Below are 16045 nucleotides of genomic sequence, written 5' to 3' on the forward strand. Positions count from 1 at the left end.
AGTAAGTATATTGTTTCTTATAATATAATAAGTGTATGTAAAAAATGGTACCTTATTTGTGATGTTTTAAAAGTAGGTTCATACGTACTGTATGTTAAATCGATTAATATAACGTTTATGAAGTCAATTAAAGTAAGCTTAATAATGTCCATTTCATTTTTACCCTTCTTACTTTTAAGTTTAAACCCCTAATAAAGGAACGAACAAATATTTAAGAGTAATGTAAAATATTAGAATGATTATGATATTTTACTAGTAAAGTTGCAAAAATAAATCTGATGTAAAGTCAGTAATGCATCGGTCATTGTACCCATAAAGGTCTGATTGCTATCTTTAAAAGGTGGTAGAATCAAAGAAGTTCAACCAGGAAGTTACCACCCCTCACTTATTTCTAGCGCAAAGTATTTCTTATTTTTCAGTGGAAGGATGTGGATGGATGCTGGCTGGGATATGAGACAATATAAGTGGACCATCTTGGCCCTTAGGGGCGACAACGTATTTGTGATCGACTTTACGTAGAAATCCTGGTTTGTGGTTGGTTATAGATGTTCTTGGGCAGCAGTGACCTCTTAATGATACATGCTCGTTTTCCAATTATTTTTTTAGCGTGCATACATATGACAAAAGTGCAGGTTGAAAGCATAAATGAATAGTATCTTTGATTATAGTTGAAAGTTAGAAAACAAATAAAATCTTGATACATACTAGAGATGCTAAAAAAAGATTTTTTTATTATATTTAAAAAGCTATATTTATTAAAATCCGAAGTTTCATCTGATTACATATCTGGTGCCACTGAATTTAACGCCATCTATTGTCACGTAGGTAAGTAAAAATTAACGTTACAATAAACTATGGAACATAGAGCTAAGGAGAAGCGTCAAACGTCTCTGTCTATCGAAAATTGTTTACGTAGGATGGCGTTGGTGAAGGACGTGGGAAAATTAAATAAGCAAAATATTTACAAAATTATTTCGGCCGTTCTATTAACTATTCTAGGCATCAGTTCATCACATTATGAGAATTTTAAGCGCATTTCATTCCGTCTATAAAGTAACTGCTAAGTTAATTTTATATTATCCTTTTGTTACACTAGCGCCATTTAGGAGGGATTTTGAAATTAGAAGGCTATTTACGATAAACATACTGTAAGCAACAAAGACTATAATAATCTATATAGGTAAAATGTTCTTTTTTTATTAATTCAAAATAAAAAAAAACCTCGCCAAATAGATAATGTAACGGAGAAGATTTTTTTAATAACAACAAATTATATTTATTTTGCACTTGTGAATAGTCTTGCATCCTATGTTGCCATCCACAGTTAGAGGTCGTATCCACAGAACATTACATTTCTTGTCAATCTACCAAACTTCAAATTGTCAATGTCTATTATGTCGAATGTCAAATAAAATAACGTCATGTCATTTTGTTTGGGGAATATTGTGTTCCTCGCCTTTCCGTTTCATTAAAATATTAACATAGGTATTAAATTACAAGTCTGACCAAAAAGGACTGAGATTGTTATGTTATTGAAATAAGTAAAGGTTGGATTAATACAACTACATTCAAAATGGCAGACGAAGAAATTAACGGAGACACGGACGATATACAGCATGATAAAGATAAAACACAGAAAAAGACAGCAAAACACGACAGTGGTGTAGCAGATCTTGAAAAAGTTACAGATTACGCTGAAGAAAAGGAAATATCGTCCCAAGACATATCTGGAGTAAGTTTAATATACAATATCAGTAGTCACGTTTATAGGTTATGTTGTCTCATGATTAATACACATTTTTTTAATTAACTATCTAACACTTTTTGCCATTAAAATTAGTTACGACGTGGTATATAAAAAAAAAAAGTGGGCGAAAAATAAAATAATTTTTTTTTTGGTTCGATGTTTACCCTTGGTTCAATTTATCGATATTATTGTTCAATTGATTTGTCTTAAAACATCGGTGTCAATTTGCTGTGTATAATGCATTCCAACTGAAACCTCAGAATCATCAATCAATCAATGTAACTAATATGCATTATAATACCTGCCCTATTTAAGGTTGATATAAATTTCATACATGAAATTTTATTCGTAAACAAGGTTTTTTTTTAATTTAAAAACAATAAAAAATAAATATGAATTATTTCAGTTTTTATAGTATAAAAAATCACATGTAAATGTCAATGCATTTATTAAATCTAATTAATAAAATAAATTTAATAACTTTTCAGGCACTATCATTAATTGGCGACAGAAGAAACAAAGAAGCAGCTGAACGCTTAGAAAAGGAAAAAGAACTACAAAAAGTGGCTGTCAAAAAAGATGATATAGAATTAATTGTAAGTCTCAAATTGGAGAATATTTTTTTCATTTTTATCTGAACAGTAAATAAGAGAATATTGAAAGGTAGTAAAGTAGCAAAAATATGTTATCAATAAACTCAGGTATAGAATTTTATAACCATTGACCAAAGATTTTCATGTAAAATAGTAATTGTAAAAGCTCAACTTTGTAACTACATTAATATAATGATGTAATTTGTAACTCATATTGTATGTGGGAGTTGCTCTTAACATAATGGGTATTTTATAATTTTCAGGTTAAAGAAATGGAAATCTCAAGAACATTAGCTGAAAGAACATTAAGAGAGCACAGTGGTGATGTGGTGGCTGCTCTCATCACCCTTACGAACTAACAGATACTAAAAGAACTTGCGATGTTGCAAATAACAATTTTCAATAGATTTTCTAACCTGTACTTTTGTTTTTATTTTTAATATATTATGATGTCATACCACTCATACCTGATATAACAATGTTAGAAACATAGTTTTGTAAAGTACATATTATATGTATAATATGGCAAATTTTGTAAATAATATTTATCTTACAATTTTAGTTGAAAAACATAATAATTATATTATATGGAATATGGTAACAATAGCAAGAGTATGAAGTAAAACTGGATCTTTGTGTTAGTGAATGAATCCATAAAACAAACTCCAAATTGGTGAACCATAATGAAAGGGCTTGTAGAAAATAAATATAATTATTTTTCATCAACATATGATATCCTGAAAGTGTGAAGTAAGAGTATCTCAGCTCTGGTTAAAACTTTCAAATATTTTCTTCATTAAAAAGTTAATATTTTTTAATCAAAGTTAAAAATTCAAATTAACTTCAATAAGTGTACTTATTTTCTAAAAGTGCTTCCTAATTAATTGACAAAATGCCTTTGAAACAAAGCAATGAATGCGCAGACCCGGATCTTCAATCTTTTTTAGGTAGGGCAAAAACTGAAAAATGCTGCCACCGACCACTTAAATATTTTTTTAGCGAACTATGTCTATGCGCCTGGCTAATAAGTTATTTCCAGACACTCCTTAGCGTTATGAGATAAGTTTTAGGAACGAGCCAACTAATTTTTTTCACCAACATCAACTATGATACTGCTTATTGATTAAAGCTGCAGCTATGTGACAATTTAATGATCTTGAGTCGTGGAACATAGAAATGTTGCAGCTGCAAGTGCTCCTGAGGCACTTCTGTATCAGCTATAAATGTTTCTTTCTTCCATCGATTACAACCAATACTGTAAGCAAATGAGGAAATAAGAAAGAAACAGCTCCAACCACAGCTTTGAACATCAATAATAAAGATAGAAGATTCAACTGATGAAGCAGTGCATTGCTTAGGCATTTTTCTGTTGGCAAAAGCATGTTGTCCCACTCCCAATGCTGGTCAAGATTCTCCTTTCAGCGTGATAGTGGTTAGGCCTTAATCCACCACGCTGGCTAGTGAGATTTGGTAGACTTCATACCAAACCTTTTGGTAGACCTTTGAAATTTTTTTCTAAAGAACTCTTAGGTTTTAGGTTTCCTTACGAAGTTTTTCTTTACTGTTATAATATCACCTATTCTAATAAATTCTAATAAAGTTTGGAAAATCCAAAATTGCACGACTCATAATGCTCATTTAATTATGAAATATAAAAAAAAAACTTAAGTCGTTCAAAATTAATTGCCGAAAAAACAGCTGTAGTAGGAAGAAGGTACTGCACAAGCGCCCCTGGTGGAATAAATGTACATAATATCTATAGATATACAGTCTTGTAGTTTTCGTTTTTTATTAATTGCAATTAAACGAGACTGAATTAATTAATCATTCGCATTCAGTGACCTACAATCGTCGATTACAATTTTTTTAAAAAAAATTTAACTCAAATGATGGATTTTTTCACAAGTTACAGTGTTTTCAGGTTTCACATATGACGGACAGGAAATTTTTTTGACCTATTTTGGTGTTTTTTTCCAATTCTATTGCAGTAAATCAATTTTTTAAAAGTATGGAATTAATCTCCATTAAATTATCTCGACAATAGTATGCAAAATATCTTGATTCCGTGAACTATCAAGGCTATAATAATAAAAATAGCCGCCAAAATGAAGCGAAAAAAAGCACTCTCTGATGCTTCGCATCATGAGTCGTGCAAAAATAGATTTATGTACATAAAGCATTATTTATTATACATATTTTAGTTATTTTTCTTCATTAAAATTGAAATTAAAATATGTTTCATTGTTAAACTTCATTTGAAAACAAAAGCTTTTAAAAACGAATTTAGAGCGGTTTTGATTTTAGAGTATGCGTAACGCCATCTCTGGTCACTTACTGGTTGGTACTAAGTCGCAGTTTCGAAATTTTTAAAAGTAACAACAAAAATCAGTTTCCGTTAAATTTTGGGGAACTTTATTGTATTTTGTGTATATAATTATCGTAGTCTTAATGACGAGCAATACACTAATAATAAAATAATATTGCACACTAAGAACAATTTCTTGTATGTTACAAAAATAAAAAGAATAAAGACTATGTTATCTATGGTTCGTGGAGGTGTGTTTGCATAGTGTGTCTTCTTTCTTCTACTTTTGTTTTTATTATATTATTCTTATTTTGTAGTATTCGTTTTCATGTGTAATTCTTAGCAAATATTTAGGGTAATTGAGTGAAGTGTCGGACATATCAGACAAAATTGTGAGCACGAGAGGAATTGGTAAGTACATTTGCTTACGATACAAATGTCAAAAGTCTCATTGTGAAGCAGGTAGGTTGTAGTAAATTAAAATAGAATCACTGTCGTACGGTATAAATCTACTAAATACCATTGTTTTATTTACATTTTCTTTTCCATATATTATTTTGGGCTTGTCTCCAATAAAGTATGTATGCCATTCCACCCGAATAGCTATGACACAATTTGATCGCTCACAAAGTGAACATTGGTAGAATAATCACATCTATATACACTAGGAAACCACTTGACAATCAATGTGTAGGCCTTTTACAAATTTGTAAGCTTAGAATATTTAATATAGGTTGTGTAATACGTAAAATATAGTTGCATGTCATACAAAGTATCAAGTTTCTTTCCAACCTTACCTACTTGCCTAAATTCAATGCCATACGTATTCTATGTGAATAGAGTTTTTGTCATATACACAACTTATAACCTTTCATCCTTATATTTGGATATAAAAAATTTATATGTGATACAACATTATTGTTAGAATGAATTGCAATATTGTAGACTTCTACCGTTACAAAATAAAAATGAAAAGCCTGCTATATATTTTATATTATGGGATAAAAGGAATATTTTGAATATTTAAATGATAAAGGTCCCTAAATACCAATATCCGTCTGTGCGTCTAGTCTTTACAGAGCTAATGCTGTTGAACTTGAATAGACATCTATTTGAAATTTACAAGGCACATAGAATATACAGAATATAGAGAACTTGTTACCATGATTGAAATCCCTGTAAACAATAGGAAAAGGAAAAACTTGGCGGTTCTTAAATGACAAAGATTTTTTCCACATTTCTCAAAATAAAGTTAATGCATAATCACACTTGGTATCCTTGTAGGTGTAATGTTTAAAGTCAAACAATAAAAAATAAAGAAAAGTGGTGATCTATCGATTCACAATAAAGATTCTAAAGATTCCACACATCAATCCCGACACTGCGAACTTTGGAAAAACATTGTACAAATGTATTGTGTGGACTTAAAAATCCCTTAAGTAATTTTAAGTCATATGTGATGGAGATTTCTAATTATTTAGATAAATAAATAAGTGAAACTAGATAGAAAATCATCATAGTCATTGAACAAAGTCGGATATAACAAATACCAAACTTTACAGGGCAGCCATTTCAAGTTATTCATAAACGTCATTTACTATGAGCACATTTCAAATCCGTCGATATGCCGACTGATTAATTTGAAAACTAAAATACATAGGTTTTCTGTAATGCAGTAATAATATTTAGTCAATATGTTATCCAAATATGATAAAAAGTGAAAGTCGCATTTTTGTCAAATCCTACTTTGTCTTTGTTCTATGACTATGACGAAATGACCTCCAGAATGAAACATAATAACATACAATCCAACATTCCTATCCTCTCTTCATAATTAAGAGTTGAGAGAGGCTGAGTGGCTGAAAAATGAAAATACCTGTATATTATTTGAGTTATATATTAGCTAAATTATTTACTATAATATTTAAAGAAGGTAGAATGCTTCGCCTTCCAGCTTGACTTAGGAGATACAAACATTATACATATTTCAGCCTTACAGTAGCAATGTTAAGTACTCCAATATTATAGTACGGATTGTGGTAAACATTCTCTCTTAAGCTCTACCGTTTCTCTACATGAAATCATTCAGACTTAGTAGTGAGGGTCAACTCATCTATTGTTAACTTCTGTTAAAACTCAAGTTGTCTGGAGATGATTACAGATTCTCAGTGGTAACTTTTGATCAAGAAGACTGGGATCTTGTTTGCCACTCTTATATTAAAAAGTCATTTAATGTAATACCAATTCAAACAACACAATCTCTACATTGTCTAAAGTAGCATAATATTATCATTATATGGAACCTACCAATCCTCTACATTCCTGAAACTCTACCATATGAAGAAAGCTTGATAGATATATATAATTTACTTTGTTTAACAAAATTTGATGTTTTAATCCATTAAAAAATGCATAACCGAGACTGCGAAAGTTACTTAAAATCATAGTTTATAAACAAAAGTGTATGTTTTATAAATTTTGTACTTGTATGCAACCTTAGCCTTTTAGTCCTTTGTCGAGGAAAAAACAAGTAATCCTGTTTAAAGATTTTTTCTTTTCCTGTCTATGCTTAATGATGGCACACAAACTTTATTTTTTATTTCTTAATTTTAATACTTGTATATTCATAGATTTTTCTTCAAAATTGGGCTTATACAAAAAATATGTGGGCATCTAATATAATATATTTAGTGCAATTATTTGTAATTGCTTAATTAATACTTAAGTCTGCATATTACAATTATCATTTGCTTAAACGGTGAAGGAAAACATTGTGAAGATACCTGCATACCTGAGAAATCTTAAAAGAAAAAGTTTTCAAAGGTATGTGAAATCTACCAACACACACTTGGCCAGCGCAGTGAATATGGCCATACCCTTCTCATTCTGAGAGACGACCCGTGCCCAGTAGAGGGTTGATGTCTGCATATTTTATGCTTCCTAATTTATTTCTAAAGTTTGATTTTTTAGGTGTTATTGAAGTCAAAATCTTCTTTAGAAAAGGAAGTTAATTTTAAAAATTGTACTATTTCGAGTAGATCAATGTTACTAAAGTATATGAAGGAGCTCAAATACAGATAATATAGTTCTTGAAAACCTAATTGTTAATAAAATTAGAACTGTTAAAACAACTTCATCATTTTGTCTACCAAAATAAATTTATACTTGCTAAGTGTTTATTGTTTATCAGAAGTATTTATTTTAATTCAATGGTATCTCTTAGCGTTCAATTTCCGGGTTGAATTGCTGTATATATTTTGTCTCTATCTCTCGAATAATATAAAAAGTCGACTATGGTGTGAGCGCCGTTCGATTTGGTGTTCCTCTTGTTACATTTATTTCTTCACTGGTGTAATAGATGGCGCTGTAAGTCCACGCTTAAAATTACGATTTTATTATACATACATAGGCAGATGAGACATACAATCTGTACGAAATCTATATTTATTAACTGAAGTTATGGAATAAGATAAAAAAGTTAAAGATTAAGTAAAGTAAAAGTTAAAGTTTATTTCGGATATTGAATCCTATACATTGATGTATGGCAAGGTTAAAAAACTCGTTTGTTTTACATGAAAAAATACTCTAGCAAATTGACGATGCTATAAATACATAAAACGTTACTAACGTTTCCCCGTAAAGCAAATCTCGTAGCTCGTTCAGTTTGTACAGTAAAATCGATGCGACCTTGCGTATTGTTACATCAAATGGGCTCCCTTGGGTTGAAGGATACTTCCGACATCCAAAGTACCTTGAATAAGTTTGTCTCAGGGAATTAGGGCTTATGATAAATGAAAATGTTTGCGTTTACCAGGCCAACCCTGCGCTGTTCCCGAGTTAATACTAATTTAGTAGTGGTTTATAAAATTTTAAACGTTTAACTCCTTCAGAATGTTTTATACGATTGTTTGAAAACTAAATATGTATGGCAACTTGAATTGACTTGAAAATTGAATTGAATTGAACTTTCGTATCAACTACCATTACCACTACTATCATACTCTAAATAAATTCAAGAACCTGTAATCTAAAACCTATATATTTATTATTTTTAAACTAAACATGTTTATGATTTAATCAGTTACCATAAACATAATTAGTAGGTATTAGTGATAAATTGAATAGTCATAATTAATGGATAACGCTACACTAGCCCTCAATAAAATAGATTAAATTATCGTAGCCAGTACGGCACTAATGATGTGCCGAGTCGGCCATTTTTGGTATTCGAGTACTTTAGTACTCATATAAAAAAGAATCGAGTCAGTACTCGAGTCCAAAGTATTCGCAAAGTACTCGAGTACAATGCACAACATACAGTCCAATAGCACGGAAGAGCAAAAAAAAAAAACGCTACTCACTACACAAAATTAATCAACTTGTACGAGTAGTAGTTGTAGTGTACGAGTATCGTCAGTATTCGAGTATTACTGGTACTCCAGTATCACTATTGGTATTCGAGTATGCGAGTTTATGTAAGTACTCGAGTACTGACTCGAGTCGACCTGACTCGGCACATCTCTATACGGCACGGTTTTAGCTCGTACTGACTAGGCCACTATGGATCTATTTGATAAGCTATCGCATACACATTATCACATTTGTCATCGACGTACCACGTATTAATTCGGAACACGATATATGTAACATAACATTGTTTGCTTATCAATCTAAAACAGTTTTCAAATATTAAATATCATTTCCTGTACCCGAAATAGACACAAAATATCGCGGAAAACAAACGTTTCGCAATGTGCGTGCCGAAATCGTTTACGTAGCTTTTATATTTGTACTCTTTTAGAGATGGAAACAAGAAAAGTGAGTTTAGAATTAAAATAAACTATTTATTTCAATTGTTGGTAGCTCCAATTTCATTTATAGCAGGATTATGTCATTTCAGAAACTCGCGTAATTGCAAGAAGTTCGTTAAGAAATGTCTATTAAAAACATTGAATATACTTTTTGTTTTGTTTAAACTGGTTTTCCTGAGAATTCCGCTGCGTTCATATACATATAAGTAGAGATAGATTGATTTCATTAACATTATTTGATACTTAACATTACGTGTGATTAATAATTAGGCACCTTTTGTACAAAAATCGCATTTAATTAATTTTTACTGTTGTTGTCGGGCATAAAGCATTCGGTGTCAACACATAGGTATTACCTACTACATATTTATTAAATGGGTTATTTTAAATTCTACAACATATTTTTAGCGTGAGCCCGACTCTCGCTTGGCTGTCTATTACGGTTAAAACATACAGCTCGTATAGAACAGAGGGTCAGACAGATCCACGAACGAATGGCCTTAACAATTTATTTCTGTACGGAACCATAAAAAACATAATACCAATAAATATTTTGTGTCATTACAAATGAGATTACTTTAAGTGGATTTTGTTTTAATGAACCTAGTAAGCAATAAGTAGGTCTCGGATAACAAGTCTAACAAGAGTTTAATATCTTTATTGAAAGCTTTCTCGGTCACAGGATCGTAACAGTCGTCCTACTGATCCAGAAAACTGGAAGATGATGTAAAATATTAATTGACGAGAGTGCTCGCGTATAAGAGAAGATTATTATCGTTAACCTACCAACAAAGATCAACAAGCAATTACTATTATTTCAAAACCTGTAATCTACATTTCATAATTTAATTTTTATAATAATATTTACTGATCTATTAGCAAACATACCTACTTTCTAATTAAAACAGTGGAAATCATTAACATGTTCTGGTTTGAAGGGTGTGTTAAGGGAGACAGACAAAGTTTTACGAACGGTTCCAATCCAATAGTCCTCAGTGGTAGCGACTTACCTGTGGTCGTCTTCAGATTAGCCAAGCGGCATTAACTGCTTCAGTACTAATATCTCGTCTCAGTCTTTGACATGCCTTTTAGCAAAAACGGCTTGACGGATTTTCTTAACGTATGAGGGTTCGTTAGATTTGTCTTAATACTGAAAGTTACGTAAGTTAAAATTTTAAGCAATCGGGTTTTGTGTTTATAATATATTTAATATTATATTCAATCTTCTTATATATAAAATTCTCGTGTCACAATACTCCTCCACACAATTAGTTACAGTACTCCTCCGAAACGGCTTTACCGATTTTCACCAAATTTTATATGCATATTCAGTAGGTCTGAAAATCACCCTTAACATTTTTTTATTTATATGGCACCACAACGTTTGCAAGGTCAGCTAGTAATCATATATTTTTATCTCAAATAACACGTGACTACACAATATAAATCTATATCGACCTGAACATAAATACCAAAGAATATTTATATCTAATACACCTTAGGTATCAGATATAACATATTGGATGTTCGTTAATGGAATTGTATTATCATACGTTATCACTTATCATTACACGTGGACTTGAATGTTTGTCATGTAGTTTTTTTAAGAATTACCTTGGTGTATATGTTACTTCGAAGTTACAGGTTAAAATATTTTTCGTAGTAGTTATTTTTTTCTCAGAATACAGCATAGCATAACATTTCCATGGAAAATTGATTATCATTATGATTTATTTGCAATAAATACATTTTTATAAATTAGTTACCCCGTATACATGGGTTTAGCCATAATAATTATATTACAAACATGCACTAGGCAGTCAGATCAATGTTCAGGAGTTAAAGCGATAGGCTTTTAATTGTTTTTATTGTATAAATAATAATGTCAGCTTAAACAGCACTTTCCTAGATGGAAAGTGCTGTTTAAGCACTTTTATAGCATTGTTAATGTTTCCACGAGTGTATTGAGCTTTTTTTTCTTTTTTTTTGGGAATGCATCGAAAACTATGTGATTAGACGATCTGTCTGGCTGACTCTAGCTCATAGATATTATGTCTTACACGTGTTTGCATTCTGATGGAGTACTTTGTAGTAAAATATAGCTGCGAAAGCATTGCTGCTGTCAGCAACAGATAGTTGTAACAATGGTTTCGTACTCCAATACTGCACGTCTCCTTTTAAGATACTCTAGGCACATTTATGGATCCGATTTAATATGAATTCCTAGCGTTAAAGCCAGCCGCTTTGAGGAAAGGCTGTAAAGTGTCATCTCCCTTTCATACAAAGGCTTTAGATTCAGACAGTTTAATCCAAATTCGTAGGTACTTCAACTGTTAGATGCTGTTCAATACAAAACAGTAAAATGATGTGGCATAACGAATAATCTACATTACCTGCGCTGTACGTTATCTATCGACGATTGATTCGCGTTATTAAAGCTCACATAGCATTCGTGGACATGCGGGTTGTGTTGTGTCAGTTGGCCGCGGTCATCCATCCAGAGGCCGTCGACCTCAACGCCCTGGACGCCCTGCATTGTCGCATCGCGCCGTGTACTTCAATATAGCCCGATACCGCGATACTCGATATGTGCTGCCAGTGTGATTATTTTTGCTCTTGTACTTTTTAGCCATACTACGTGTGTCGCACTTTTCTCTTATATCTGTATAATATCACTATCTCATTCTGTGTTAATGTCCTAAGTATCAATATCAGTAATGTCAAAGGATATTTAGGTAAAGGTAGGTACACGATTTGTTGATTGACAATTAATTAATTTATCATAGGATAGGTTAGATACCATTATATAGATCCGTGCTTATGCATATCTGCTATAACAATGGTATTACTTTGGTCTAAGTTTCAGTTGCCTGCACGCTTTGTCTTTGTCCTTTCGAGATCGCTTCAAGGGGGCAGGTGGTCTTGTCGTCTTAAAGTGTAGTTAAATACTTATTGTATCTTTTTGTATGGCAAACAATAACATCGGAGCTCTTTGTGCACTACATCAAAGAGTTCTCTACTAGAGAATTATTTCTATGTTCTCCTCTGTTCTATGTTCTCCTATGTTCTGAATTATTTCTGTGTAAACCTCTGGTGGTAGTAGAAATATAGAATGAGATAAATAAGCTTTCTACTGGCATAGCCTGACACTAGGATTTTCTGTGTCGTGGGTGCAATTGGTGGGCCGGTATCCAGCCCACACTCAGGTGAAAAATGTAAATTAATAATTTAGTTGTCAGTCTGGCCAAGAACTGAACCCGGAACCTTCTGCATGTTAGATCGGTATGGTGGACACTCCGCCGCATGGCTCGTCTAAAAACATTAAACTTAGTTTAACAATTAACACACTTGTGATTGAATTGAAACTCGTAATCAAACCCTATGACACTTCCGGCAGCGTTCTAAACATAAATAGTGACTGTAACATGACATTAGTAATTAGGCAACATATCGGATGAATCATGACAAGTTGTGTAGTGCAAATCAGGTTATCGATTTGTGGTAGTGTACACCGACAGGCCGGGCGTCGACCCTCGTGGGCAGAGCGGGTGCACCATTGCATCGGGTTATTCCACTTTAAACACCCCGGTGATCGGGACGTACTTGTCCTAATTTAGGGTTTGAATGAACAAATCAATAGTATGCTCTCCTCTCGTGTAGGAGAAACCAAAACGTCGTTGTTTTCGCTGTTGGGTTTGTTAGAAATGAATCGTCTGGTTTAACGGTGGCGGAGAACATAGTTTGAAAGTTTTCTGAGAGTTTTCTGAAAATTGTTCTCAAAGGTGTGCGATGTCTACGATTCTGCACTTGATCAATGTGGTGTACGACAACCCGTACTCTTATCTTTCTGATACAAAAAACATGATGAACAGTTGAAACTTCCAAAATAAGTCTTAACTTAAACGGAATAGCAGTCAAGGTGGTTAAGAAACTCGGCCTCTCGATCGAGGGGTCCGAGGTTCAAATCCCAGGCACCTCTGATTTTTCAAAGTTATGTGCGTATTAGAAATTAATTGTCACTTGCTAAACGGTGAAGGAAAAAATCGTGAGGAAACCCGCATTCTTGAGTTTTATAAAAAAAAATCTCAAAGGTATGTGAAGTCTACCAATACGTACTTGACCAGCGCGGTGGACTATATGGCCTAATCCTTCTCATTATGAGGGGAGACCCGTGCCCAGCAGTGGGACAAAAATGGGTCGATGATGAAACGGAATAGCATTTATTATCATAACAACTGTTAACAAATTGCTTTGTGATTGTGATTACTTTTTTCTTTGCACCGTGTTATTTTAATATCACTTATCTTAATAGATTTATATTAGGTTTAGGTATTTAGATTAACGTACTTACCTAATTCATCAGAAAAGAAAATAATGGCGCTGATATTTCATGCGTTTTATCATGCGTTTATTCCTAAAATATTTGTATAGACTGTGTGAAATCCTGACATAAGAAACATTACAGTGAGTAGAATTTCATCGTGATTAGTGCGCTTAGCGGGTGTTGTGATGCACGTCAATAATGTCGCGCACTTCCCTCTCGCACTTCTTCAATCGATTCGTGGGCTTCAACGAGCTTTCAGCTGTAGTTCATATTTCGTTTTGTGTACTGTTCGATACGATACCCAATGGATGTTTTATGCATCTAGCTATGGATTTTATTAAGTATAATGTACCTATATCGACCCTATTACTACATTGTAAACTGATTACTCGTTTGCTAGGTACCACATTAACGTAATGTTATCTATTAACAATGCGAGTTCGCTTTGTTGATTTAAAAACTAAATTACATAGTTTAGAAAGAAAAGGGACCCATTATACTCATATATCGTATTCTCGTTTGATGTCGTGCTTGACATAAAAGTTAACCCAATATAATACTTTCCATGTAGTTATGTGCTCAAATTCGTAATATTCGTGGCGCGAGATTATCTTAAGTGCCTTGGACACGGTGAAACGAGAAAATGGAGGTTAGATGTAGCGGGTCGATTGCAAGCTGACTCTTATCTAACAAAAGTTTAGTAGCGCGGCCGTCGAGATGCGAGAACAGAGGCTGACGGCGTCGGAGAGGGGGGACGGGTCACGAATTTTACGTACGTTTACGGCTGTTACGGGTACTCTCGACCCCAACTGTGCTGGTGTATGTGTGCCACCGATGTATGTAGGTTAACATCGGACGCGCTCGATACGCTGCCGCTGCCGCCGATGCCGACCACCTAACCTAGATCAGGGTGCGGAGAGATCGCTTATGAAATATAGCGCTCGTTGCCTCCATAAATAACTTGGAATTTACCTTAAATTTAATTATGTTCATTAATTTCAAAGATAAATTTGCTTATACTAAATTTATATGGAGTTAATACTAAGAACCTTAGTTCCAATTTAATTATAGGAAACCTCAATTTTCTTGTGTAACACACTGATACATAGCATGTAGGAGAACGTCGAACATGTAACCTAAATAATTTAACGGTATTCTATATGCTGTAACAGACGACCTTGATTTTATTATATTCAATTCAGGCGCAGTAATCTGAAAAAATCGGCCAAGTGCTCAGTAAACCTCGATTAGGATTCCGAGCGTAGCTGATCAAAAGTTCTGATTTGAACATAACTACGTTAAGATTGAATTTTTGTTTTCACCGCTTATATTAATAAATTTATACTTCATCTAGGGCTTTTGAGTAAAAGATGAGTGATTTTACGAACCTGACACTAAAATCGACACCATAAAGTTGGCTGGTAAAAATTGCACGTTATACAAAAAAAAATGGTATATGATATATTACGATACGTATTACGTTTCGTGTCGTGTCGTATCAACTGGTACTAAATTATATACCAGGTGAGTACCTGGTATATAATTTAGTATCATCCGGGACTTTTAATGAGTATTAAAAGTCCCGGATGATTATTTCCTATTGGTGACGTAATGATCATAGATAAAAATTCCATTCCATTGGTACTTTATAACGAGGCTAGAAATGTACTCACAATATTACTAAGCCTTTGATCAAATAAAATTCCTACATTATGCTCGATAAGCCCGAACCCTCGTAATATTGTCAAATTCTGACAGCCGTTAAAGTAATCAGACTTGACTTGGGCAGTTTGGCGTTCAGCCCAATCGCATGGCTCTTGGCTAAATCGAGCCAGCTAAAGGCAGATCGGAAATCCACAAGGAAAATATACTTCTATTGTACGCATATTTTTGTGGTTATGTTGGATGATTATGTTGGATTAATTCTTCCGAGCTAATAAAATATACTTTTGTCTTAAGATATTACGAGTATAAGTAAGTATACGTGTGCGGCGGGGAGATCAGTTATAAATTTCATAGCAAAACTGAAAAAATGAGACGATATAACTTCATGTATGATTTTAAACAAAAACTAGAAAAGATTTGACGCAATTTCCACGTCTTCATGATTGAGGTTATACAACCGACCGCGAACGCTACTCGTCTGCTCGACTCTAGTCTCGATATTGGTATGCACATACACTCATATATAATAAGAAAATGCAGAGTAAGGAAGAGTAGCATGGAGCGGCATAACAATTTTTATCATTCAACTCGAACAGCAGA

The 16045-nt window shown here is 33.1% G+C and overlaps 2 protein-coding genes across 3 annotated transcripts in view; both read left to right on the forward strand.

Annotated features, from left to right (window-relative positions):
- Window positions 1-1400: 1400 nt before the first annotated feature.
- LOC140750236 (huntingtin-interacting protein K) lies at window positions 1401-2761 on the forward strand. The gene is made up of 3 exons (XM_073083664.1): window positions 1401-1732; window positions 2236-2343; window positions 2604-2761. Exons 1-3 carry the CDS (start codon window positions 1574-1576, stop codon window positions 2697-2699), a joined length of 363 nt encoding a protein of 120 aa, XP_072939765.1. The 5' UTR covers window positions 1401-1573; the 3' UTR covers window positions 2700-2761.
- Window positions 2762-4870: 2109 nt separating this feature from the next.
- Window positions 4871-16045, forward strand: part of rdx (BTB/POZ and MATH domain-containing protein rdx) — a 65690-nt gene continuing 54515 nt past the window's right edge. For both annotated transcript variants that reach the window (XM_073083333.1, XM_073083332.1), the window contains exon 1: window positions 4871-5056. The gene's annotated coding sequence lies outside the window, so the exon portion shown is untranslated. The remainder of the gene's footprint in view (window positions 5057-16045) is intronic.

This window comes from Epargyreus clarus, unplaced genomic scaffold (genome assembly GCF_041222505.1).
Source record: "Epargyreus clarus isolate Ecla_fem2 unplaced genomic scaffold, WU_Ecla_fem_2.2 ptg000019l, whole genome shotgun sequence".
In the NCBI taxonomy this organism is placed as follows: domain Eukaryota; kingdom Metazoa; phylum Arthropoda; class Insecta; order Lepidoptera; family Hesperiidae; genus Epargyreus; species Epargyreus clarus.